We start from the raw sequence: 27,151 nt of genomic DNA on the forward strand, positions 1-27,151 counted from the left end.
CCCTCAGAATTTTCAGTTAGATATCTGTGCTTATCTATCTTTCTTGTTGCTTCTTTGCCAATCAATTAAAAAAATTAAGAAGGTAGAGTAAAAATAGTTCCTACCCCATTCTTCAATTTTAAATACTCTTATTGTAGGAAGTCCAGGAGGAGGCCTACCTTCTTTTTTTTTTTTTTTTTAGATTTTTCTGACTTTAATACTCATATACTTTTAAAAATATGAAAAAAAGAAATATTGATATATTTTCCATATATTTCACCTTAGGGGGTCAACAAGGGCATTGGTATGCAACATTCTGACATAAAACCTACCTGCTACACTCAGATTCATGCTGGCCACATCATGGATGCCACTACCTTTATTTATTTATTTATTTTTTTACAGGATTGCATTTTATTTTATTTTATTTTTTTTAATTTTATTTATTTATTTATTATTTTTGGGGGGGACACCAAGTTCAATCATCTGTTTTTATACACATATCCCCATATTCCCTCCCTCCCTTGACTCCCCCCCCACCCTCCCTCGAGTCCCCCCCACCCTCCCCGTCCCAGTCCTCTAAAGGCATCTTCCATCCTCGAGTTGAACTCCCTTTGTTATACAACAACTTCCCACTGGCTAGCTATTTTACAGTTGGTAGTATATATATGTCTGTGCTACTCTCTTGCTTCGTCTCAGCTTCCCCTTCACCCCCCGCCCCCCCCACCCCAAGGCCTGCCTTCTTTCTAGAACAACTTGAGAGGTAGAATAATTAGCATTCATGAAATACTCTCTCTAGGCTAAAGATCATACACGTGTGGTCTCTAACTCTTACAGTATGCCTAGCAGGGTGCTATTATTCCCATTTTATGGGTGAGATGAATGAGGCTCCGAGAGGTAAAGTTGTTTCCCCAAAGAAGTCCGTCTATAACTCTGGGAGGTGGACAGAGGGTCAGTTAAATGCGATCTTCCTCCAAAGCCCATGCCCTTAACTATTATTCAAACTTTGCTGCCCAAACTTTTTTTTATGTTCTCCTTGTCACCTCATTCCTAGGGGCTGATGTCCACCCTATTAGGATAATATATACTTTCCTAGCTTCCCCACACACTGGAGACCCCTAAAAACCTTGCAGAGGTGACACAGAGGAAATGAGCCTCTGTGGTCTACCTTTTGGACATTCTCTCTTTGGTTCCTTAAGGGCATGAAGGAGCGAGGTCAGCTGCAGAGCTGCCATGGAGAAGGGTCTCCTTTGCTGGCATTCACTTTGGGTCTGTCATCGAAGCATGGCACTCCCTCTGCCCCTTTCCCCCTCCTCCACCAACCAGCTCTGTCAGCAGACAGGGTCGCTGAGGCCGGCTCAGTCCTGAGAAGTTTCTGAAAGGTTATACCCTTGAAGCTCCCCACAGCGTAGGCAGCACGTGCTGAAGTTTACACAGACTCCTCGGACCTCTGAATAGAGAGACTAATTATGGGGAAGCTGCCTTTCAGCGCACAGGATGGGCTGTTCTCTGTGGGTTTTACTCTCAAAAGCCTTTTAAAAGTGCAGTGGAGCCATTGTTGAATATTTCACAATGAATTAAATACCATTTCTCTCCTCACAGCTGTTCCATGTGAGTGAGCGGAGAGTGCTTTTTTTTTTTTCTCCTTCTTGGCAGAAGACGTCTGCTGTATAAACCTAAGCACTGGGGTAATGAGATTATTTGTGTGCGAGTTCTTTAGGAAAAGCATTTCTTTATTTCAAACTCAATGTGATGCGGGGCTGCTGCTCAGGAGATGGGAGGGAGAGCCTCTGAGAAGAATGGAACTGAAATGTCTCTGAGCAGAACTGGGAAAGGCAGGGGTGAGGGGCTCAGGGACCAGACCTCCAGCCTCTACATTCATCCACATTTCCCCAGGGTCGCCTGCATCTCCCAGCCCTGCGCGCTGGGCTATGGAGGAGGGAAATTCCGTATACTTTTTTTTAGTAACAATTAATCACTTTTCCATCTGCCCTTTCAAAATTCCTTCCTGATCTCACAAGTTTTTAATGGCATTGAAGGAACCCGTGTTTTGCTCTCTACCTATTTTTGTATCAAGGAACATTTAAATACTTTAAATTGTGTAAGACACGAGGAGAACAGCTTTCTTGTAACGTTGAGGGCGGTTTCCACAGATAGGACGTATTTGACCTCACTGTTGCTGGAACATTAAGTGCTCCGCGGAGTATCCACTCATTTTCCCTTGCTCAAATTCCGTTTCCTCTTCCAATTTTTCATTGCCTTTCATAGCCATGGAGCTTCAGGTAAGCAGTGAGTTGGAACTAAGTATAAAATTAAGATTAAATACTAGCGTAGCCTTAACTCTCCTTAAAGTATCATCGGGGAGTTACCAGCTGTTCTTTAGATCCACTGAAAACCAAGAAAAAGATAGGGGAAAATGTAGGAAAAAGAGGGATTTAGATTAGCCATGGTGAAATCTAACTCTGAACTCCATTAGTAAAGGACTCTACAAATTGCCTCTCCCCTCATATATCTTTCAGGATATTTCAGAAGTAGTTTAAGTAATTTCTTATTATCCTTCTGCTGCTATCACATAAGACAAAAATTTTAAACCTTTTGAGAGAACTTCAAGGGAATGTTTTAGGATGCTATCAAGTGCTTAGGAGCGGGCTGGATAGGAAAAGAAAGCTATTGACTTCAGGAAAATCTTTTACTTCTGCTTCAGGGAGCGAGGCAAAAATTTGGACTCAGGTTATGCATGCTGGCGTGAGAACTCAACCAGGAAGATGTGGGGGCGAAGGATAGAAAGTTTGAAATATAATTCTGAATTTCACCCATTTCACAATCGCTTACTCTCTTCACTTCCCAAATTCCCAGTGCCTATGGCCAGATGGGCAGGTGGGAATTAATCCTTCTTCCCTCCCTCTAACATATATGAAAGATCTGCTGGAAATGCAAGATGAATCTATGCTGGTTTTGTTACTTTTTTATTAATACATTTATTTATTTATTTATACATTTATTTATTTGTTTATGGGCTGCCTTGGGTCTTTGTTGCTGCCCACAGGCTTTCTCTAATTGTGGTGAGTAGGGGCTACTCTTCATTGTGGTGCGTGGGTTTCTTGTTGCGGTGTCTTCTCTTGTGAAACACGGGCTCTAGGTGTGTGGGCTTCAGCAGTTGTGGCACACGGGCTCAATAGTTGTGGCTCTTGGGCTCTAGAGCACAGACTCAATAGTTGTGGCGCACGGGCTTAGTTGCTCCGCGGCATGTGGGATCTTCCCCGCCCAGGGCTGGAACCTGTGTCCCCTGCATTGGCAGGTGGATTCTTAACGACTGTGCCACCAGGGAAGTCCCTGTTTTTGTTGCTTTAAAACACCTAATCTTTTCCCTCTTTCTGGCTGTGTACCTGTATTTTGCCATATGCTTATATACCAGGCTGTGTTTATTTTTTTTTGTAATAATCACTATAAAAATAATACATCTCTTTAGAGAAGATATGTAAATTAAAGAGTAGTTGGGTTGGGAGGGGAGGCAGTTTAGTCTTATCACTAATGGTTAACATGTTGCAGACTCTGCCGCGGATATTTTGCCTGCGAAGCGTCCACCTGGATATCACACAGGTATCTCAGTTACGACTGTGCTCATCCCTTACTCCTCTGCCTCTGTAGGGAACCTGTCTTTACCCTCTACCCCATTGTCACATTTTCTACCAATTACCAGGCTGGAAAATGGGGAGTTATTATTGACGCCCTGCTTTGCGCCTTAACCCTTGTGTTAGTCAAGGCTCTTTTTGTTTGCAAGTGGCAGAAATCTGGCTCAACTGGCTTAATTTAATTTAATTTTTTAACTTTTAATTTTATATTGGAGTATAGTTGATTAACAGTGTTGTGATACACATGGATGGCCAAGAGGCACATGAAAAGCTGCTCAACATCACTAATTATTAGAGAAATGCAAATCAAAACTACAATGAGGTATCACCTCACACCAGTCAGAATGGGCGTCATCAAAAATCTACAAACAGTAAATGCTGGAGAGGGTGTGGAGAAAAGGGAATGCTCTTGCACTGTTGGTGGGAATGTATATTGATTCAGCCACTATGGAGAACAGTATGGAGATTCCTTGCAAAACTAAAAATAGAGTTACCATATGACCCAGCAATCCCACTGCTGAGCATATACCTAGAGAACACCATAATTCAAAAAGGCATGTGCACTCCAATGTTCACTGCAGCACTCTTTACAATAGCCAGGACATGGAAGCAACCTAAATGTCCATCAACAGATGAATGGATAAAAAAGATGTGGTACATATATACAATGGAATATTACTCATCTGTAAAAAGCAATGAAACTGGGACATTTGTAGAGACATGGATGGATCTAGAGAGTCATACAGAGTGAAGTCAATCAGAAAGAGAAAAACAAATATCGTATATTAACACATATATGCAGAATATAGAAAAATGGTAGAAATCAACTGGTTTGCAAGACAGAAATAGTAGAGAACAGACATATGGACAGCAAGTGGGGAAAGCAGGGAGGGTTGGGGGGGAATTAATTGGGAGATTGGGATTGCCATATATACATTACTAATAAGAAAAAAAAATAGCAAATTGTACACTCTAAATATATGCAGTTTATTGTCTGTTAACTGTATCTCAATAAAAGTTCTTAAAACAAACAAACAAAAACCAGTGTTGTGATAGTTTCAGGTATACAGCAAGGTGATTCAGTTATACATGTATGTGGATCTATCCTTTTTCAAATTTTTTCCCATTTTGGTTGTTACATAATATTGAGCAGAGTTCCCTGTGCAATGCAATAGGTCCTTGTTGGTTATTCATTTTAAATAGAGCAGTGTGTACATGTCAACTCCAAACTCCCTAACTATCCAATTTTAGAAAGGGATTTATTGAGTTATAGAACTGAGAAGTCCAGTAGAAGAGCCAGCCTGGGGAACTCTAGGAAATCAAATAATCTTGTCAATTTCCCTTTTCTCCTCCCCCTCTCCCCTCCTCCTCCTTCTCATTCTCTACCCTTTCCTCCTTCTCCTCTCTCCTTAGCTCACCTCTTTGCTTTAGTAGAGGGGAGGGGAGAGGTCCTGTACTGGAAGAAGAGGGGAAAATTCTTGGGAGAGAAAAGCAGCAGATGACCACCATGTCCTCATATTTAGTTAATCACAAGTCTGTCAACTTTATCTTCTAAGTGTCTCCTGAATTTATTCCATCTTCTCTGTTATTGTCAATACCTTGGTTCAGGCCCCAGTATTGGTGAGCTAACCCTGTTTTGTAGAGACCATCACACTGAGTTGCAGTCACTGATTTTTGTCTTCCCTGTTAGTCTACACACACCTTGAGGGTAGGACTTTGTCCTTGTCATGTTCCTAGGACCTGGCAGAGGGCCTGACCTGTCATAGGCACTCAATTCAGGTCTGTTGGGTAAAGAGACCAGTATTATTAAATTCATCTGTCAGGATGATTGTGAAAACTACCCAGAATTTTAAAATCAATTAAGTCGCTAAATTAAAAAACAACAACAACCCCCCCCCAAACCCTTCAAAACAAAATTCCAAGACTGTCCCAGAAGGCTCTTTGTGTTCTGGCTCTTCTCCTTCTAAGGTTGAGGGACTTGTCCCCAATACTTAGCCTCATACTTGCCATGGAGCAGAGGATGTAATCAACATCTGTATCCTGGGTGTCCAAACGCATCACAGCTTGTGGTGGGGTGGTTGGTGGCTTGGTCCTCAGCTGAATCAGAAATAACTCAAGGTTTGGCCTGGTTCGGGGTTCTCAGTTTACCTGGGGTAGAGCCCTTTTATTCTGTCCTTCATCCGTCAACACATACATATAGAGTTCTTATTCTGCACGGGATGTTGGGACCACAAAGTAAGGTGGCACACCTGTCCTCAAGGAGCCTCAGCACAGCCTTGCTGGGGAGCTAAAGCAAATATAGCTACGCCGGGCAGTCGGGTGACCCTGGGAGGAGGGTGGATGCTAAGGACAGCATTTCTGCTGCAGATTCCAGGTAAGGAGAGACCAGCACAGCTGGGCTCCCCCATGGCCTCTTTCCAAGTTGTGTGAAAGGGAAGGTGGGGGGCGGGGGGCGGAGTGGAGTTCCTCGTGAGATTCATTCATTTGTCCAGACTTGGTCAGCAGAGCAGGACAGAAGGTCCGATTTGAGGAGGGATTGTTTTAGTGTTTAGAGTAGTGGCCACTGTTGCTCTGCTTTATGCACCCTGGTTCCCTGTTAGTCTTTCCTTCCTGCCCCTGTGTTGATTTTCACCCTCTCTGGCCCTAATCTGCCTGCCTCCAGAGATGAGTTTCCCCTCCACTCAGGCTTCCCAACCTGAGTGAAACGTTCCATTCCCTGGTTCTGCTGCTCCTCACTTCATTAGCGTTGCTGATGTTTATAAAGCCAGGAGATAATATTTTTAGGTTCCATTTGGAGTTTCCCGGGCAGCCTCTCTTTAAGCCACTTAGGAAGTTTAGAATAGAAGGTCACGGAAATGTTAGATGTTTTTCCACTGAACTTTGGTTAAGCAAATGGTCTTGGGATGATGTTCACAGACTCTACTGGGCAGGCTTACTGGATGGTTGGAAATTCTTTCTCTCTCTTTTGTCTTGCTTCACCTCTGGGAAAGCAGAGTTTTGTTTGTTTGTTTTTTAAACAACTTTATTGAAGTAAGCTTCATTGAGATATAATTCATATATGATACAATTCACCCATTTAAAGCGTACAATTTAAGGGGTTTTAATATATTCACAGTATTGCCCAATCATCACCACAATTCAATTCTAGAACATTTTTGTCCCTCCTAAAAGAAATCTCATTAGCAGTCGGCCCTATTCTCCCTCCCCACTGCCCCCATGCCCTAGTAACCACTGGTCTAATTTTGTCTTTATACATTTGCCCTTTCTGGACTTCTCTTGTAAATGGAGTCATACAACATGGGAGCTTTTGTGACTGATTCTTTCCGTATTTTCCAGGTTCATCCATGTTGTAACATGTATCAGTGCTTCATTCTTTTTTAATCACCGAATTCTCTTCTATTACATAGCTGTGTCACAACTTACGTGTGCATCATCTGATGACATTTGTTTGCACGTTGTATCTGTTAGAAATAATCCTGCTATGAGCATTCATGTGTAAGTTTTTGTGTGAACATTTTTTCATTTTTTTTGGATTTATGCCTAGATGTGGAATTGCTGGGTCATGTGATAATTCTATGTTTAACTGTTTGTGGAACTGACAAACCGTTTCCCAAACTGGCTGCACCATTTTACATTCCCGCCAGCAATGTGCAAGTGTTCCAATAGCTACACATTCTCACCTGGGCTTGTTTTTGTCTGTCTCTTGGATAGATCTCATAGCGGATGTGAAGTAGTATCTCACTGTGGTTTTGGTTTGCGTTTCCTTAGCAATTGATGATCTGGAGCATTTGTTCGTATGCTTATTGGCCGTTTGTATAATCTTTTTTGGAGAAATGTCTTTTCAAATCTTTGCCCATTTTTCAGTGGGTTGTGTTTTTCCTATTGAGTTCTAAGAGTTCTTTATATAATCTGGACATACATTTCTTAGCAGGTATATATATATATATATATATCATATATATATAATTTGCAAATATTTTCTCCACTAATATAGGTTGTCTTTTTACTTTCTTGATATGATAATTTGCAGAACGAAAGTTTTTAGTTTTGATTAGCCCAGTTTATCTATGTTGTTTGTTTTGTTTTGCTGTTGTTTGTGCTTTTGGTGTCATTTCTAAGAAATCATGGCCTAATGCAAGGTTATGAAGATTTATGCTTTCTTGTAAGAGTTTTATAGCTTTAGCTCTTCAGTTTAGATCCAGGATGACTTTGAGTTCATTTTTGGGCATAGTGTGAATAAGGGATCTGGTTTGTTCTTTTGCATATGTATATCTTATTGTCCCAGCCACTATTTGTTAAAAGATTTTTCTTTCCTCATTGTCTTGGCCCTCTTATAAATTTTAAATACATAGGCCACCTGTGTTTATGAAGTGTCTTCTTAATCTATGGCATAAATAATAATTTGTATTAAGTGGTTCTTCAACATTGTTCACTACGAAAAGTGAGTATTTTTTGGTTTATAGTGAACTTAGTGGGTTGAGGATACCTGAGTTCTAAGTCTGGTTTGAAACGTGGTTTTTTTTTGAACCTGAAAAGTACCCCCAAATTGCCATTTATTGTTTATTTTGAGCCAGATACTGTCAAATATTTTACATATATTATCTTATTTAAACCTTATCAAAACATCCTGTGAGTAATCATTAGTTCCATTTCACAGACAAGGAAGCTGAACTTTACAGAGTTGAAGTAACATCAAAAGTTACACTGGTAGTAAGTTACAGACCCTGAATTTGAGCTCAGGACAGCCTGACTCTGTAGCCTAGTATTAAACACCGTGCTGGGACTTAAGCAAATTATGTGAAATAATAGTAACCAGGAATAAACAACAGAAAGCAGCCACTGATGGCCAACAAACACATGAAAAGATGTTCAACATCACTAATCATCAGAGAAATGCAAGTCAAAGCCTCAATGAGGTATCACCTCATACCGATCAGAATGGCCATCATCACAAAATCTGGAAACAACAAATGTTGGAGAGGGTGTGGAGAAAAAGGAACTCTCCTGCACTGTTGGTGGGAATGTAAGTTGGTACAGCCACTATGGAAAACAGTTTGGAGGTTCCTTAAAAAACTACAAATAGAACTACCATATGATCCAGTAATCCCACTCCTGGGCATATACCCAGAGAAAACCATAATCCCAAAAGAAACATGTACCATAATGTTTATTGCAGCACTATTTACAATAGCCAGGACATGGAAGCAACCTAAATGCCCATCAACAAATGAATGGATAAAGAAGATGTGGCATATATATACAATGGAATATTACTCAGCTATAAGAAGGAATGAGATGGAGCTATATGTCATGAGGTGGATAGACCTAGAGTTTGTCATACAGAGTGAAGTAAGTCAGAAAGAGAAAGACAAATATTGTATGCTAACTCATATATACGGAATCTAAAAATGGTACTGATGAACTCAGTGACAAGACAAGAACAAGGACACAGATGCAGAGAATGGACTGGAGAACTCGAGGTTTGGGGGTCAGGGGGTGAAGGGGAAGCTGAGACAAAATGAGAGAGTAACATAGACATATATACACTACCAACTGTAAAATAGATAGCCAGTGGGAAGTTGCTGTATAACAAAGGGAGTTCAACTCGAGGATGGATGATGACTTAGAGGACTGGGATGGGGAGGGTGGGGGGGAGCCGAGGGAGGGAGGGAATATGGGGATATGTGTATAAATACAGCTGATTGAACTTGGTGTACCTCAAAAAAAATACATAAATAAAATGAAAAAAAAAAAAAAAAGAAAGAAAGCAGCCACTATGTGTGCAGTTAGGAACATGACACCTTCCCCTGAACTCCTGTATTGCAATTAAACCCAAATAAGCAGTATTTAATTTTGTAGTTACTTCAGTGTATTTTGACTCCAAGAATAAAAAAAAAAATCAGCAGATTTTAAAGGAAAAAGCCATCATGATGTTTTGAATTAATTGTGTAAATCTCAGTTTAATGCAAGCATATTTGTCAAGACATCTATATCTCTTTTTCATCCTTTTGGTCTCGTCTTTGATAAGTTTCAAACAAAGTCAGCAACAGTTATCTGGAAAACATCCCGGACTTACAGACCATACAAAAGGCTTTTAATAAAGTTAATGTGTTTAATTTGGGCCTTTTGAAGAAATAACCACTGTGAAGCCAAGGGAAGTAGAAACACCTGTAATATTGGAGGTGTCAATACATAGAATAACTGAAATCCACCCTCCATGTCTCTTCCCCATCTCTTTTCCCTTTCTCCTATCTTTCTGGTGCTCACTTGCCTTTTGGTGAAGAATTTGGGGTCTGTGACTTTACAACAATGAAACATCTCCCAGAATGTATTGTTTGTGCGTTTGTAATGTCATGTCCTACTTCTCATGAAGTCTCTGTTGGAATGTGTTATTATAGAATCCCAATAAGCATATATAAATGGGGAAGAACTATTAGAAATACGTATTTTGTGAGCAGCTACTCTTATTGCTAATGTGTCCCCACATTTTCCTGCTGCAGCTGCAAGGAGATGGGACGCAGACGTTGAATGTTCTGGGCGCAGGAGTCCTCCTCATGTTAGTTTCCCCTGCCCCTTAGTTCCCGTGGGAAGGGACCTGATGCCTTCCTCCCCTTCCCCTTAATCCCCAATCCTGATCTCATTCCTCTTCTGATTCGTTCCTTAGCTCAGGCAGGTGTATCACTTGGGGTCCTACTGTATCCTTCTCCTAAGGACAGCTTCACTTAATTCTATTTTGAGTGGAGATGGTAGGGATTAATGTATAAATTGTCTTCTCTCCGCCACCCCACGCCTTCTCTCCTTCCCCCTCTGCACACACTTTCTTGGTGGGAAAATGATGACTCGGTTTGTGATACGTTAGTGATAAAAGGTCTAATAAGAAATCCAACAAATGATGACAAATGACTTGGCAGGAGAAAACCACATTAGAAAGTCTCCAAGTGGTAGAGGAGAGTATTTCGGGACATAGGAATAATGTGAAAGTTGTGCGAATGTGTGCCTTCAGTATTTTGCATAGCTAACTTTGATCAGAGTCATGCAAACTTGGAAAGTCTCTGCACCCTGGACAGATGCTGTATGCTGAGGGCCAGGAGGCTTGCCCTCTGCCTGAACATTTCTCAGAGGTGCTGTGAGAGGTTGATGGACGTGACCTTCCTGGCTATAAGGTAGAACGTTGCTGTTATTTCAATCAGAGGAAAGGAGCCGTGCTTACTTACATTTAGTTCTGAGGTTTGGCACATAAAGGACTTGAAATGACCCAGACTCTATGAAAATAGTGTGAAAGGGATGTCTCCTAATTGCTCTTCTAAGGGACCCCCTTTGTAGAATTACACAGCCAGATTACCCTGAAGTCATTGCTTAAATAACCTGCTAACCGGAATGTATTGACATGAACTATCAACATGGCTGCTCCCAGCGGTCAATTCCAAGCTCTTCCTGCTCCTAATAAGAGGTTTCTTGTGTGTCTTAATTTGTCTATATTATACTTTTTAACATTGCTCCAAACCACAATTGGATTTAGAAAGCGGCTACTGCCCTCACAAATAATGTATGCTATTTTCTAAGACCTAAATAATATTGTGTTTACTCATTGTACTTAATTCTTGTACCCAATGCCTTCATGACAGTAGTCATATTTACAATACATATTTCTTTTCTTATGATCCTACTCTTTGATTAAAGGGCATTGATTATATACACTTGATAGTTTGATTAATACTATGGCATTCACACCTACGTTCATTTCCCATCACTCTTCTCTTCCTACATGTTTTCTGTTTATCTTTGTTGTTAACTGTTTATTTCTGCTATGTAGTTTAGTTGATCTGTCCTTGATAAATTAATAGGTGGGAGTTTTTACATGGTCAACGCTCAATGGCTGCTTTGGAGTCACACCAAGTGATACCTTGAGGAAAAAGATCGCTTTAAAAATGAAGATTGATTCGCCTTCATTTATTATCCTACTTTGTACATATCTTAGAGGTCTTGGATGAGTCTTCCTTAAGCAAGATCTGAGAATGGAGGCTCACTGTGGTAAAGGCAAGTAATAAAGAGCTTATTGCCAGCCAGAATCTAATTTTACAGCTTTCAATCCATTAAGATCATTATAAAGTGGGCCTTCCACTTTAGCAAGTAGGAGGCTTGCCAGAACAAAGTGACTGCCAAAGGAATGGCAGTGTTTTCTCCCTTGGTCTTAGGTTAGAGGTTCTGTACTCCTTTGCTGATATGATTATTTATTGCTGTAAGATCATGGAATCTTCCTCTGTGTCTTTATCCCCTTGCTTTCTCTGTGTCTATAGAAGGCACCCTCAAATATTAGAAAAACGCATCTTTCTAAAAGTTGAGATTGTGATGGTAAAATAATAAGGAAAGCACTGACCCCAGATGGCATCGTGCATGGAAGTGAATTTATACAAGAACCATCAGGGAGTGACTTTTGCTGTAAGGCTTTACGTTTTAGGGGTGGGAATTGTTCAATGACTTTGGGCGGTTTTTAAATGTTTGTGGATTTGGCAGAGTTCAAAATTTGTTTTGCCAAGTGCTTTAATTTTTTTTTCCTGCTAATTTTGAGGTCCATGGGAAACTTAAATTGTATATGGGATTACTTTATAATTTAGTCATCCATTCATCTATATAGGACATTCGAGAAGATTGGTGAGTCCTCTTAAAAACACTTAGAAGGAAAGGTTGGTATGGTCTGATGATTAAGTGAGCTACAAACCTCAAAGACTGGAATTGATTTGAAAAGTTAAGCTCTAGAACTATTAAACAGATTTAGAAAAGGGCTGGTCTCCTTTCATTTTATTATTAAAATTTTTTTGTATCTGAAAAGTGTGTATGTGTTTGTATGAGATTGGACTATTTCAAATGGAGAGAACCAGGTCATAAGATAATAACGCCCTTTCCCAGGCATGCCGAGCCGTCTCTAGTGAAGCTGGAACTGGGCCTGATGTTACCATCTCAGATCACTTTTTTAATTTTTATTTTTCAAATTTTTTTTTATTTTTTACAATAAACTGCCTATATTTAGAGTGTACAATTTGGTATCCTAATCTCCCAATTCATCCCCCCCAAACCCTCCCCGCTTTCCCCACTTGGTGTCCATATGTTTGTTCTCTACATCTGTGTCTCTATTTCTGCCTTGCAAACCAGTTGATTTGTACCATTTTTCTGTAGTCCACATATATGTGTTAATATACAATATTTGTTTTTCTCTTTCTGACTCACTTCACTCTGTATGACAGTCTCCAGGTCCATCCATGTCTCTACAAATGTCCCAGTTTCATTGTTTTTCACAGCTGAGTAATATTCCATTGTATGTATGTACCACATCTTCTTTATCCATTCATCAGATCACTTTTTAAAAAAATATTTTATTTACTTATTTATTTATTTGGTTGTGCCGAATAGATAGTTGCGGCAGGCGTGCTCCTTAGCTGCAGCACGTGTGTTCCTTAGTTGCGGCATGTGAACTCTTGGTTGCTCCATGCATGTTGGGATCTAGTTCCCTGAGCAGGGATCGAACCTGGACCCCCTGCATTGGGAGCATGAGTCTTAGCCACTGAATCACCAGGGAAGTCCCTGAGATCATTTTTAATATCAAATAGTTGTTGAACCCATTCCTTCATTTATTCATGATTTCATTCACTTATTCATTTTTTCAGTTTTCTATTATTTCAACATTTATTAAGCATTTCCTGTGTCAGTAGGTCCAAGTCACTGTGTTTTAAGCTGAAAATTAAAATTTGAATAGAATATAGTTCCTGCCCTTGAAGGGCTGAGATTATTTGAAGCTAGATAGTAAATGCTCAATCAGAAGCCCACATGCGCTGACTTGAAAGCAGTTTGTTATGAGAGTGACTGATTTTATCCCAAAGACCCAGGAAACCTTGTGGGGGGGTGGGAGGGGGTAGGTGTGGTATTTGCTGCTGTTCTCTGATGAATGAATAGGACGGGTGGACCAGGGCTTTCCAGAAAGGGAAAGGCCTGTAAAAGTACACAAAACAGTGAAACACTGGGGCATATTCAAGGGATTCTAACAAGTCCAGGACTGTTGGACAGGAGGCAAAGAGGTGAAACAGGGCTGAGAGATGTATGGGGGCCAATTTGGGCCATTTAGGCTATGCTTGGATTTCATCTGGTTAGCACGCAAGAGTCTTTGAAGGAATTTGTTATTTCTACATCATGTTAAAAAAAGAAAGTGTTGAGATGTTCCCTGGTATCTCTGCTTTCCTATGCAGTGTCTTTCTGAGAAGCTTGTGCTTCTGTTTCAGGCAGGTCTGAGTGGACATCTTGGCTATGTCTTTCCCAGGCTCCTCGACTTCCATGCAAAGTCCTTCAGAAACACTCCACTGTGGGGATAGCACTTCCACACTGTGATGTGGGTGGATTCCCACCAAAGATTTTTGTGTTGTGACAGAAATGTTGCCTTCCCAAATCATTTATTTATTTATTTTTTTGGCTGCACCATGTGGCATGTGAGATCTTAGTTCCCTGACCAGGACTCAAACTCCCGCCCTATGCAGTGGAAGTGGAAGCCTGGAGTCCTCACCACTGGACCACGGGGGAAGTCCCTTATTTTTTAAAAAAATTTTAAAAAATTTTAATGAAGTATACATAGTTGATTTACAATGCTATGTTAGTTTCTGCTATACAGCAAAGTGATTCAGTTATACATATATATTCTCTCTTTTTTAATTGGAGTATAGTTGTTTTACAATGTTGTGATAGTTTCTACTGTACAGTGAGGGGAAGTAGAGTTCCCTGTGCTATACAACAGGTTCTCATTAGTTATCTATTTTATACATATTAGTGAAAAATAATATAAAATTTGTCTATTCCTTTAAGCTGGATATGACTCAAGTGTGAGCTCTGGATGAATATGGACCCTGAAGAAACCCAATAGCATCGAGGAGGTGGCTTTTCAAAGGCCAGCGATCCGTGATGGGGGAACAGTAGGAGAGGTGGAACATTAGCTCTTCTATCTCTAGGCGCTTTGCTGAGGTTCTGGACAGAGGAAAGCTAATCAGGAGACCTGCATGGGGAGAGAGGCGTGTTATTTAATTAGCTTTACAATGGGCTGACTTGAAGGCACGTGGTGGTTTTAATAGCGGCAGATAGATGTCCTTTTTTGCAGGGCTAATTGTTGGGGAAAAGCAGGGTCTTTGTTCAGGCCCAGCATGAGGGCTCTGATCTCTTGAAGCCCAGGGCTGCCCCTGCTTATAATTTTAGACAGAGCTATTCAAGGCTGCCCTGTAGAGAAAAGAAGAACAAGAACTGTATTGTGTATGCAGGATCCGTGCCCAAACCTCCCCAAAGTCACTAGGAAAAAAGAAAAAGAGAGAGAGAGAGAGGACCCAGCCATGTGCATTTTAGAGTATTTCCCCATCATTTATTTGCTATGGTTGTTGGAAAGGGCAAAGCTACACTTTAATCAACTTGGATCTGAGGTGGGGTGACTTAACTAAACAGTCTCAGAAATCCAATTAAGTCCACTTTCCCAATGATATGGCATTAATCTTGCCAAATGGACCAGGCAACTCGCGAGGAGACTCTGTGTATTCCATGCTGCCAGCCTTCATGGCCAGATGCCAGGCACTGGCGGTGCCAGAATACAAATGATGTAGCGGATGCCCCTAAATAGCAAAATCTGTGTCGCTGACAGGCAGCACGATGGGCAAGGTGGGGTACCTTCCCTTAGGGTTCAGCTGGTCAGCACAGCAAGTAAAACACATCCTCTCAATGCCAGGAGGCAAGTCCAAGCTTGGAGAGGGTGCTACATGGTCCCAGAATCCTGTAACTAAAAATGCATGGGTACGGCACAGTTAGAGATGGTTAGAGGTTCAGGTTTTCAGCTGAAGTTTAACAGGTTAAGTTGTTAGGAACCTTCTGGCTGTTAGAAATAAGATGGGATAACACAAGAAAAGACTTCCATGAAGTGAATGCAAGGGGTGTGTGTTGGCAGGGTAGGGGGTGGCGCTAGTTTGGGGAATGCCTCAAGCAGCAAGATACACAGGATGTACTGGTTGGTGTATGTAAGATTCTGCTAAGTTAGTGACCAGCTCAAAAACCAAATAGTGAGGTCATTTGCTTGGGATCTTATTTTGCTCAGTTTGTATGAAATCACTGAATGCGTATCAAGCCTACAACCCGGAGTGGGGAGAACCCAGTATTGGAAGGAATCCTAGAGGCTGCATAATCCTCTCTGCACTGCTAGTGTGTAATGTAGCTGTGACCATATTTCCACAACCATATTTCACATCTATATAATAGAAATTAACTCCCTTTCATCCAAGGGGGCTGGTGTCCGGATTTGTGTGATTTACATACTCAGACTTAAAATTATCTTTATTATTATGTCATGAGTTTAATGGGACCATCATGTCCTCATCTCTTGATGAGAACACTATCTATCACATCTTGGATTAACTTCCATGCTTCACTTCAAGTTTATGGTCACCAAATTCAGAGTTACGATCCCAATTTTTTAAATTAATAATGGCAGCAAAGTAGTGTCCAGTGCTCATTCTGAGTTACAAACAGTGCAAATGACTTCATCCTCAGATCCACTCTGTGAACTGGGTGCTATGATCAGCTCCATTTTACAGATGAAGAAACTGAGGCATTCTGAGGCCAAGGGACTTATAGCTGGAAAGGGGCCAAGCTGACTCAAACTCTTGCCCACTTGCAGCCAAAGCTTGTGCTCTTAACCTCTCTACCCCATTGCCTCCTCAGTTCTCTTAGAGTTTAAGTGCATTCCTTGTAGTTAGGAAAGCAAAGCCTGATAGTTGATTTGGCAAAAAACTGCTGGTGTTTGTATGGGCTCTTTGGAAGCGGGGACATTTATTTGGAATTGTCTCCTTACCTCCACACCTCAGCTCCATCCCATTCAATTAAAAAAATACTATCCGGGAGAGAATATATTAGCTCACTAAAAATGGGGAGTATATGTAGATGCAGGGCCTTTCCTGGGTCTGCAGTGGTGGTTGCCAGCCATCTGTTCTCTTTCAAGGCTGTGGAATTCCCTGAAAGAAAAGTCCATAATCTTTTTGATTTTTCAAAATTCTGAACATTATTGAGAATTTTTAATTCCTGGAAAGGGACCTCTCCTGGGAACCTGCCACAAGAGAACCGCCCACCGTTTGTGCTTTCCTCCCACAGCCTGCCGCCAGCTCCCCAACCAGCTGGATCTCCCTCCTCCCCTCTCCCCTCCCCTCCCCCCCCCCACCCCAGCGGGTCCCTCGTGGTGCTTGCTTCCACGCAAGGCCTTTGTGTGATGAAATCTTTCAAGATGGTCTCTCCGTCTAGGGAAAACACATGTTTCTTATCAATCTGATGAAATACATTTCCATTAAGAAATGACTTCTCTGTTTTCTACTTTCTTCCTTCTCCATCTTACCTATCATTACCCATCATCTCGAGCCCCCAACGCTTGAAAGCACTTCCCCAGCCTGACTGATTACATGGTGCTTCCTTGCACGTCACACATGCTGGATTTGCTTCTCTTCTCTTCACCAGTGCTAAGGGAGAAAGGTTTTCATTGTACAGGAGCCAATCTAGATAGATGAGATGTGAGCTGGGGTCTCTTCCACCTCCTGTGTCATCGCCAGGACCATTGGCTTCATTCTGACTCCTTCACAAGGGGTGATGCAATGTGCCGAGTGAGCCCAGCTGGCTTCTTATAAATTAAAGAAGGCTTCATCTCTTTGGCCCTGAAGAACAGAGAATTACATGGGAGCTGTAATCCCAGAGAAGTTCACATATCCCTTCTTGAGATTGTTTTTCTACTGTTGTTGTTCTGTCAGTGGCATATGTGGTGCTCAGTACATTCTAAATATGAATAATTACACTGGACACCCTAGAGTTGTCTTTATGGATTTATGTTCCTGCATATTTATGAAACTTCAGATTCTGTGCATGTGTTTTTCGGGACAGTACACATACAATAAGAGATTTGAAACCACAAGGAACTTTAAAAAGTGTTCTGGATCCCACTTCCTCTGTTACTAGATTCAGCATTGGCAAAGGAAGGATTCGTATAAATTAATTATGAAGAAGTGATGTTGTGCAGTGGAGGATGCTGAAGTTAAAGGAGGAATAGATGCCTGAGTGAGATATTTGTAGATGACAGCTTCAAAGAATGTTATACTTCCTGGCTAGTAAGATGTTCTCAATGTGACATATTTCATTTTTTCTTGGACTAGTTACGTGTAACTAGCACGGAGAAAGTGACGTAAAATGATGTGTGTCTCTGATTCTCATCACAGCTTAGCGCAGTGGTGGGCCCTAACCAAACCCATTTTCCCCTTGGTTTCCATGGTTTAAAATCAGCCTGCTTTTCCCTTGTAACATTTCCATTATCCATCAGCAGATATAACTGATTAAGTTCAGGGATATGTTGTCTGCTATTGTCCAGCCAGCCAGAGAGGTTGGGCTTTCTTTGTGTGTCTTTGTGCCACCTTCTAGGTGGTAGCAGCTCAGTTAACTTTTCCTGCCCTCCCCTTTCCCCATCTCCTCTCAACACATCCCCTTTCTCACTGGAGGGGATGCCTACAGACAGCGTGGCCAAACAATTTAAAAAAATGCATTGCTTCTGGGGAGTAAATCTGAGAAGGTGGAGGAGATTTGTAACAGACACTGGACTCCCTATAAAATGTCTAACTCTTCTTCCTCACAAAGATGGAGAAAATTGGGTTCATTTCATGTATTCGCTTATTTTATGCAATGGATATAGTGATTCTGCATCTTACCTTCATGATAATCAGTGAAATACAAGGTTCAACTTAAAGTTCAGATATTCCTGAAGACTGCTTCTGACAATATATGAACAGTATGCTGCGTAAACGTTCAGACTGATGACAAAATGACTGGTTTGCTTTGTGGTAAGCCAAATGCCATTTTCACAAAAAATTATACCCGTATATACTCAGATGAAAAACAAAATGAATATGGTGACCTTAACAACATTTTCCTTTAAGGGCATGAGAGGCAGGTGATGAGAACAGCAGATTAAAACTTTATAAGGACATTTTCAGTTGGAAAAGAGTCACCTGGTTACCTCTTTAGTCTTAAACTTTAGGCAACTTTGAGCAACTTTTTGGTCTCACATTAGACCAAACAATAAGAAAAAAAAAAAAAAAGACTGATATTTGAGTTCAAGATCTGTATCTGGAATTTTAAGAAGTTATCTGTTCAGTAATTAAAGAATCAGCATAATTTATTGAGCTTCTACTGTCTCGAGCTGAGCACTGGAGGTGATGACAGAAACTAGTCGTTACCCTTAGGGAGTGTGGGAGGCAGACGTGTGTATTCAAATATTCCCTTGGGGTGTGCTGGGCACAAAAGGGCGCCTTGTGGGGATAAGGAGGAAAATTCTTCGCATACAGAAAATGTCCATGTCAGGGAAAGACTGAGAAATACCCTCTGTGTTTGGTGTAGATTTTCAGCCTGACCTTCCCTTGCATCTTCTGCGGTCACCTCCTTTCACCTCCACTGAGGTGAATCGTTTGTAATTCTTCCAGCTTGAGGACCTCCTGCTGATTTGATTGTGGCTCCTTGACTGTTGTCCATGCAGGTCAATGAAACTGACTCTGTGAAGGTACTGGATACATATCCAGGCCTCAGTTTCATTTTGGAATCTTGGAGATTTAAGTCCCAGGATGACAAGGACATAGAATCGCTGCACTTCTACCTTCTTGTGTCTCTCCGCTGCCCATCCTTCCGCTGTTCTCAGCAAAGGTCCCCTCGACTGCTTCCTCCTGTACCATTTTGCCTTTTTCTCTTAGAGCTATTTCTTTGTTTAGTGCTCTCTGCTTCTTCTGCTTAACTTCCAGCATCTAGGCCTGGATGGAGACATTCTCCACCCCATCCCTGCTCCTTCATCTCTAGGGTGGTAAATGCTGGTCCTTTGGGGCAATTGACTTTGCATTTCAAAATGAAAGGGGGGAAAAGAAGGGGAAGATTCCACAATAAAATTATCTTAATTTAAGATTCAGACCACAACTGCAAAGAACATCTGTTTTGAAATCTGGTGTTGTCTTTGTAACCCAAGAGAAAAGCAGGGTAAGATCAGAGGAAAGCCTTAGCCTTCCACCAGAAGAAACCACCTGCAGTGTGGGGAGGGGGGCGGGATCCTGTTCTCCTGGGGTTCTGAGCTCCCAGCCAGGAGCCTGGTTCTCTGCTTCTGCCATGTTATTAAAGACTATTGGTTCTCCTGCCCTTTGTGCTAATGCCATCGTCCCTGTACCTCCTCCGGAGGCCAATTTAGGACAACTCACATTGGAATTCATACTACATGATCCCAAAGGCTCCAGGGTAGCCAGCATTCTGCATGGCCCAGGCCCAGGAGGGAGCAAAAATCCTGGGTAATGTGCTCCATTCGCCTCAAGGAAGCGAGCTGACTGTGGCGTGGAGGGAGCCTTGGGACCCTGGAGCTTTGACTGGCAGCTCCTCACCTCCTTCTGTGTGGGCAGAGCCTGAGCTGCTGCAAGAGAAGTACGTGCTGTCTGAACTGGTGGATTTTCAAATGTCGCCTGGTCTGTGGATGAGGCCCAACCATCCCACATTGTTGGGGCTGCAGATGCAGCTGAATGGTTCATAATTACAGTCTAAAGAAACTGCAGACAGCAATAGAGCCAGCCCAGACCCTTTCTCTCCTTACAGCCCATGCCAAGCTGCCTCCCACAGGGAATGCTAGTGTGGTTACCCTGCAGCGTGCTCGCCCAAAGACAACACATCCAGTGCAGAGGAGATTGTTCGATTTCTAGAAATTGAGCCTGATCACCTGTTCGTCCCGTGTACACTGTATCCTGCTTCATTTCTCAAGAATGTCTGGGAACAGACCACGCTGAATGGCAGTGACTTCCCAGGCAGTGTGGTATCGATAAAACCCAAGGAGACACCCCGACAGAGCTGTGATCAGGGGATCCCATTCTAGAACTGACACTGTCTTTTTCAGGCTGTGTGGCCTTGGGCAGAATGACTTACTCTCTGAGTCATTTTTTCCTCTGGAAATAGGAGAGTTGAACTTGACTATCTCTAAGAGTCTCCATCTAACTCTAACACGTGACAAAGCCAAGACCTAAGGTTTTGTCTCCAAAGAGGCATGGCAAATGTTATCTTCCTTCTGAATTTGAAATACAACTTTTCCATGATTCTTAAATACAAGTCTGCAGTTTTCTCTCCTAACCAGGTGATGCTGGAATTTCTCCAATGAGGCCGAAACTGGGCAGGTTCCCAAATCAGCGACTGAGGGAGGGGCTTGGGGTGATTTTTTAAAATTAGATACGATCGTTCTCCTTTTCTGTCCATAAGACAGTTCAGGTGAATAGGGAGTCCACGTTACTCTGCAAAGGGAATGACCATGGAGAAGATTTTTATGTGGTTCCTCCTATATCCTACCGTCTACCATCACTTTTTTTTAAAATAGTTTTTTTTGCTTTTTTTTTTTAATTTATTTTTGGCTGTGTTAGGTTATATGTTGCTGCCCGCGGGCTTTCTCTGGTTGTGGCGAGTAGGGGCTATTCTTTGTTGCGGTGCGTAGGCTTCTCATTATGGTGACTTCTCTTGTCGTGGAACACAGGCTCTAGGGATCGAACCTGTGTCCTCTGCGTTGGCAGGCGGATTCTTAACCACTGCACCACCAGGAAAGTCCCTACTGGCTCTTAATAGCAGTGACAGTGATTTAACTTTAATTGAGCTCCTCTTCTGACCTAGACACTATGCTAAATGCTTTGCATGCACTATCTCATTTAATCCTCCAAACAACCCTACTTTAAACAGGGAGGGACTGAGGTTTAGGATTGTTTAAATGACTTCCGTGTAGTAACTCAGCTGCTGCGTGGGTAGAACTGGAATTTGAATCTGAGTCTTATTCCAGAGCTTACACTACTCATGCTCATCTTGGTTTTATCCTGGAGAACTTTCCCAGGGCAAACAGGCCCCGGGTCCTCCCCTCTCCCCACCCGCCCTCTCCTCCCCAGCTTCCCTCCTTACTTATCGCTCATTGTTTATTGTACCTTCTAAACAATAGTTAATGAGTCTGTATTACATGGTTGGTTGGGAGAGCCAGGGGTGATTTTTTTCCCTGAAACAGAGATGAGGTTGTGACACAAAGAGGTTAAGTGGCTTTGGTGAGGTCACAGAGCCAGCCTGAAGTCGCGACAGCGCAGCTCCAAGTCCCCCACTTGGGTTTCTGAACTGACCCTAAGGCCTTTTGGCATCAGAGTTTAATTAAGAGAGTTCTTTTCATTTTCTCCAATTCTCCCTTTTATGGCAGCTCGATAATGGTAGATATCAAAGCCCCAGGCATCTTTCTCCCCCCAGGGTGCTTTTCAGTGACTCAACTTATCACATAGAAACCGCTTGCTTTAGCGTTAAGCTTTAGACGCCTGTTTCTGTGTGTGATGGGGGACTGTTGCCTTTTTTCTCAGAGAAAAACAACCACAAACGCAAAGCGGGCAGGTTGTTAATGGAGGACTTTTTTTTTTTTCTTTTCAATCTTACATTTAAACCAGTAAATCAACATCTGTGAGTCATAAACTTGCTCTGGATCAGCCGTTAGTGGTCTGAATGTTTTTGCACCTACCTCTATTAAAGCACATTTTAGCTCAGAACTCAGAGATTCTTATGTTGGTTGACGGTCAAGACGCGGGAAACAGACAACGTGTTCCAGCACACTTCCGAAGAGGGAGTCTGTCTTCCAGGATTGTTTAAAATTAGGTGTATTTTTATATTTCTTCTTTATTGAGGTGGGAGTGGAAGTTGAGGGAGGAGTTTAAAAGAGAAAGCTTATGTTTTTTACATACTCTATGTCTTTGAGTGAATTCTTTATAAAAATGTGAATGTGTTCTTGATATCATTAACTAACTCCACACCCATGTCCCTCAAATCCTGCTGTCTTTTTTTAACCCTTTGATGTGATGTTTCCGGTTTAAGGAATTTTAGCACTAGCTGGGCGTGATTCCCTAAGTCTTGGGAATTACAATTTAAAAATACAATTCTGCTTTCTCTCAAGTGCAGGAGGAGCAGACTGCTACACTACCAGCGAAAACAAAAAGTCATTTCTTGGTTGATTTTTCTTGAGTGCCTTAAAAATCAGATACAGTCTTGAAACAACTTGCCCAAAGGGAAGGAAGGGCAAAGCTCAGATCATCTCGTCTTGTTAGTGGGGAAACTGAGGCACAGATGAAGCCCAGTGGACAGGAGTGCAGGAGAATAGAGCTCCTGGTCGGCCACGCCAGACAAAGGTCAGACCTAGAGGCAGATGGCTGACGTTATTTAGCTTATTTTCACAAGCGCTAGCATATCAAACTCACTTAACCTTTGAATTAGAAAGCAATGGTGGCCAAGTAAAAGCCCCTTGGTGACCAGGAAGGCGATAGTTCACTTTCAACGCCCATTTATTGAACATCTGCAATGTGTCAGGCACTGGACGAGGCACTGTTTTTTAGGATGCGGTAAGACAGAAATATCATCTAAAGTGCATAGGCACGTTTAGAAATATCTACTTGTGTCCTAGAGAGAATAAAAATTTCATTGATCAAAATTGATCAGATTAAGTGGGATCATTGCAGACCTGATCAAATTATTAATATCCCAGATATGTAAAAATACTTTAACTTCACCATATTAAGTGCTCCTTGTTTCAACCAGATCTGAGGTTAGATACATAACTTCTGATAACATCAATACTCACAATTGGCCTCCTGCAGGAGTAACTTTCCTGAAAGTCTGTGGTGGCCCCTGGCTATCTCCCAAAACCCATTCCCTGATTTGCAGTCAAACCTTTCAAGCTTCTGTGCTTCAGGACTGAGTTAGAAAGGATGATTGACAAGTCGAGCTGTCATCACTGAAGAATTGAAGGAATAAATTCCCCCATTGCTGGAGTGGGCAGTGTTTTTGGATTCATCATGGTGGGCTCTTTTAATGTCTAATTTGGGGTAGGGGGGGTGGAGGGGGATGTTTAGCAGCCGTGTTTAGGCTAGCCTGGGAAAGAAAGCTGAGAAACGGACTGAGGGAAAGAGACAGGACTCGCTCTGAGGACGCTATTTTTGAAATAGAATACTCACACCTGGATTGAAAAATACCAGCATTTCCTTAACATAACATCAATAAAACAAAATTCCCCAAAGCAACTCCTGATTTGTGCCGATCTTTGGCTGATGTATTCACAGCGGGTAAGGCAGGATTGGTTCAAGATCCTTTTCTTTGCTGTTCATTTGAATGTGTAAATGCACAATTCATTCATGCGCTGTTTCCCTCAGCTTTTCCCAGGATCAGATGGATCTGTTCTTGTCATCTGGGGGCCAGCATTGTTTTCTCATACCTTTTGGAAACACAGCTGGATGACCACAATCCCTCAACAATTAGGATTATCACATAGAAATACTTCCCTCTGGTCACTGGAAGAGGAATGTAATCTGAAGTTTGAACGAGGAGCTCGAGATTTACCTCCTATTCTTGGCTCCTTCTCTCCTTGGCTGTGGGAAACCTGTAAGTTACTAATACTTCAAGGGGACAGAACTGGAATTAGATGAAGGTAAGCAGGTGTGTTAAAACTTATCAGAGGCTGAGGTTACAGTTACAGCCAAGTGGTGGGAGTTAACATATGCTTAGAAATCAGGAAACAGTATTAAAAATAGCTTTCTCTGAGGTCGTTCAGGAAGATTTATGTTTAATCTTTTAGTTCATCAAAGATAGATATCAGTGCCTGGCTCCAGCTATACATATGTGTGTGTAGGTTTGCACCTCTATGTTTACTGCTTGTTTTGTTCATTTGGACCAACTCTCTCCATTTAGGATAACCAACGTGCCAGTGGCAAACCATTAATTATGCAGGATCATGTTACAGTATCTGAAGCCTCTGGGTTTCCCAAATGGAAAAGGGGGCTGTGTACTGGGATTCTGTCATGGCTGCAAATGATATACTCCAGAAATTCGAAACCACAGAGCCTGTGCATCACGTTTTTGATGGCGGAGATTGGAGGGTTATCAGTTTTATTTAGTAGAGGAGAGTCTGTGAAAGGAAAGACCAAACTTGGGCCAATGGTGACATAATTAGAGGAACAGAATATTAGTTCTCCCTTTCACCCAACCACTGCTGTAGGGAAACTGGAAGCTTAAGGAAGCCCAGGAGTGGATTCTAGTTTGGGGGCCCTGTTCTTGACTCTCCCAATAATACAGACCCCTTTGTTTTGGGGTCTCCAGGAGGCTGCCTTGGGCTCGATCCTTATCAAGGACAGCTCATTTTTGAAATTTAACAATGACACGGGTGGGCTCTTGAAAAATCGAAGGCTCCTCCAGCAACACACTCCGGATCCCTGACTCACTAACCGGCAGGAGTCCCATATTCCCAGAGCCCTCTGAGGACACTGGCTCGAGCCCCCTGCGCCGGCTCGCACGCACGCCCCTCCAGCCGCTGCCTCACGTCCTGTGTGTCAGTCTTTGTGAATGAATGATGGACACGCACTTGGAAAACTATGCCGCTCCCGGGAGGGGGCGGGAGCGGGTGACCAAGTCCTCAAGAATGCGTAGAGAATCGGACGGACTTTCCCGAACGGCCGGAGCGGCCTGGGCACCCAGCCGGCCCGCCCGCCCCGGGACCCTCCCGCTCGGGCAGGGGGCTCCGCGGCCCGCCGGCTCCGCGCTAGGCTCCCCGGCGGCCGGGAGGCAGGGCCCCGGGGGCGGAGGGCGCGGCGGGCGCCGAGCTCCGCCCCGCCTTCCTTTCGGTTTGGGCCGCCGCCGGCGATTGGCCGCGGGCCGCGGGCTCCGCCCCTCGGCCGCGCCCGCCCCTCGCCCCCCGCCCCCGCTTTCCCCCCCGCGGAGGTCCTGGGGGAGGGGGCCGAGCGCTCAGGCCCTTGGCTGGGACTCGGCGCCGCGAGCAACGCCCCAAAGAGGAGGGGAGAGCGTGCGGGCGAGGGAGGGAGTCGGCTCCGGAGGGCGAGGGCGAGCGCGAGCGCAGGCGGCTGCCCGCGGAGAGGAGGGAGCCGGGCGAGGACCAGGCGGGAGCCGGCGGGGCGCAGGCAAGGCGGGGACCCGGCGCGCGCACTTTCCCGCAAAGTGCCAACTACCCGGGAGAGAGTTCCGGGCGCTCACCTTCTGGGCGCGGGGGAAAGTCAGCGAGAATTTGAGATTTTAGGGAAGAAGGTCCGATTCTCCCCGTCCCCTTTCCCCTGTTACTCATCCCCATTAAAAAGAAAAACAGGAATAACAGCAGACTTGCTCTAGTCCCGTCTGTCCCCCCACTCCTGGCACCATGAAGGCGGCCGTCGATCTCAAGCCGACTCTCACAATCATCAAGACAGAAAAGGTGGATCTGGAGCTTTTCCCCTCCCCGGGTGAGTGGTGACTGCCCAGGCCCCCACCCCAGCTCTCGGCCCCCGGGGTCTCCTCCACTTCTCCCCGCTTCGCTCTTCCCTTCCAGGCGGTGGTGCGTTTCTGCCTGAGCTTCTGCCTGAGCAGGCGATGCTGGTGGCAGCTGGAGAGAGGTGGAGAGGAGGAAGAGCAGGACTGTTGGTGGCCCGAGACCCTTGTTTGGGGGGGGGGGGGGTATTTATTTTCACAGCTGTGTTTTTGTGAGTAATGGGAAAAAGCTTTTAGACTGTCCAGCACCCCCGTTCCTGCTTTTTTATTTTTCCAAATGAGCGGGAACCCTCTGGCCTTATTCCTTAAACGTTAGGAGGGTGGACACTGCCGCGGAGGACATCATCTCCTGACCCTACAGACATCCCCCAGAACTGGAGGTGGGTGGAGGGCCCTAGGTGGTAAGAGCCCAAACGGTGTCTAACCGGCTGGCCTTCAAGCACATTTTCAAATGTCTTGCCTTCCTGAGCTCCCCTGTCACATGTCCCTCTGCTGTCTAGCTTCTCTTTTCTGAGTTGAGGCTAGGGAGATGCGAGCAGAGCTGAAATGATCATCTTAACTCCGGAAAACATCCCTATTCTGTTCATGCAGGTTACTCACTTTATCCCTCTCTCTAATCTGCCATAAATTTATCCCTTGGTACCAAAGATCTGTTAGAAGAGGGAAAACCTCTCAACACCAAACGTGACTTTGGGAGTTTGGTTGGTGTGTTATCCAACTCTTGGATTTGAAGGATTTGAAGAAGAAAGGGATAGGAAAGAAATTTCATTTTTGTCTTAGATACAGTTTTTGGTGCTAAGCAGTTTAATGGACTCTGGAGCTCTAGAGTTTCTGGAATAAATGCAATTTGAGAAGAAAAGATGCTTTCTTTTAGAATAGGGAACTGCCAGCTATCCTTAGAGATTCGTGATTTTGGAGGTAAAGGTATAGAGAAGGATGTAGGGAGAAGGTGATGCTTTCTGGAAAATAATTAATCACAGTAACGTGCTGCTCTGTTGTATCCGATTATCGATTATCGATAAGTTCAGTGGCTGCTCCCCGTGGTTAACACTTCTTTGACTCGGCCGTAATTAGTTGCTTATTTTAACCCTTTCTTAATCTGTTTAAACTTTCAACACAAGCCAAGCAGACGTTTTGTCATTTGGAGATCCTGCAGAAATCTTAATAAAGACACAGTAGTG

The 27,151-nt window shown here is 43.2% G+C and overlaps 1 protein-coding gene across 2 annotated transcripts in view; it reads left to right on the top strand.

The window, feature by feature from the left end:
• The window catches only part of ETS1 (ETS proto-oncogene 1, transcription factor), a 127,068-nt gene that overhangs the window by 38,148 nt on the left and 61,769 nt on the right, over nt 1-27,151 (top strand). Inside the window, exon 1 of one of the 2 annotated variants that reach the window (XM_057749322.1) lies at nt 25,510-25,945. The exons of the other annotated variant lie outside the window; for it this stretch is intronic. Coding sequence (XP_057605305.1) covers nt 25,864-25,945 — 82 coding nt within the window. The 5' untranslated portion in view covers nt 25,510-25,863. Of the gene's footprint in view, nt 1-25,509; nt 25,946-27,151 lie in introns of those variants that run through there. 2 annotated transcript variants of the gene reach the window in all.

This window comes from Hippopotamus amphibius, chromosome 9, assembly GCF_030028045.1.
Source record: "Hippopotamus amphibius kiboko isolate mHipAmp2 chromosome 9, mHipAmp2.hap2, whole genome shotgun sequence".
Lineage (NCBI taxonomy): Eukaryota > Metazoa > Chordata > Mammalia > Artiodactyla > Hippopotamidae > Hippopotamus > Hippopotamus amphibius.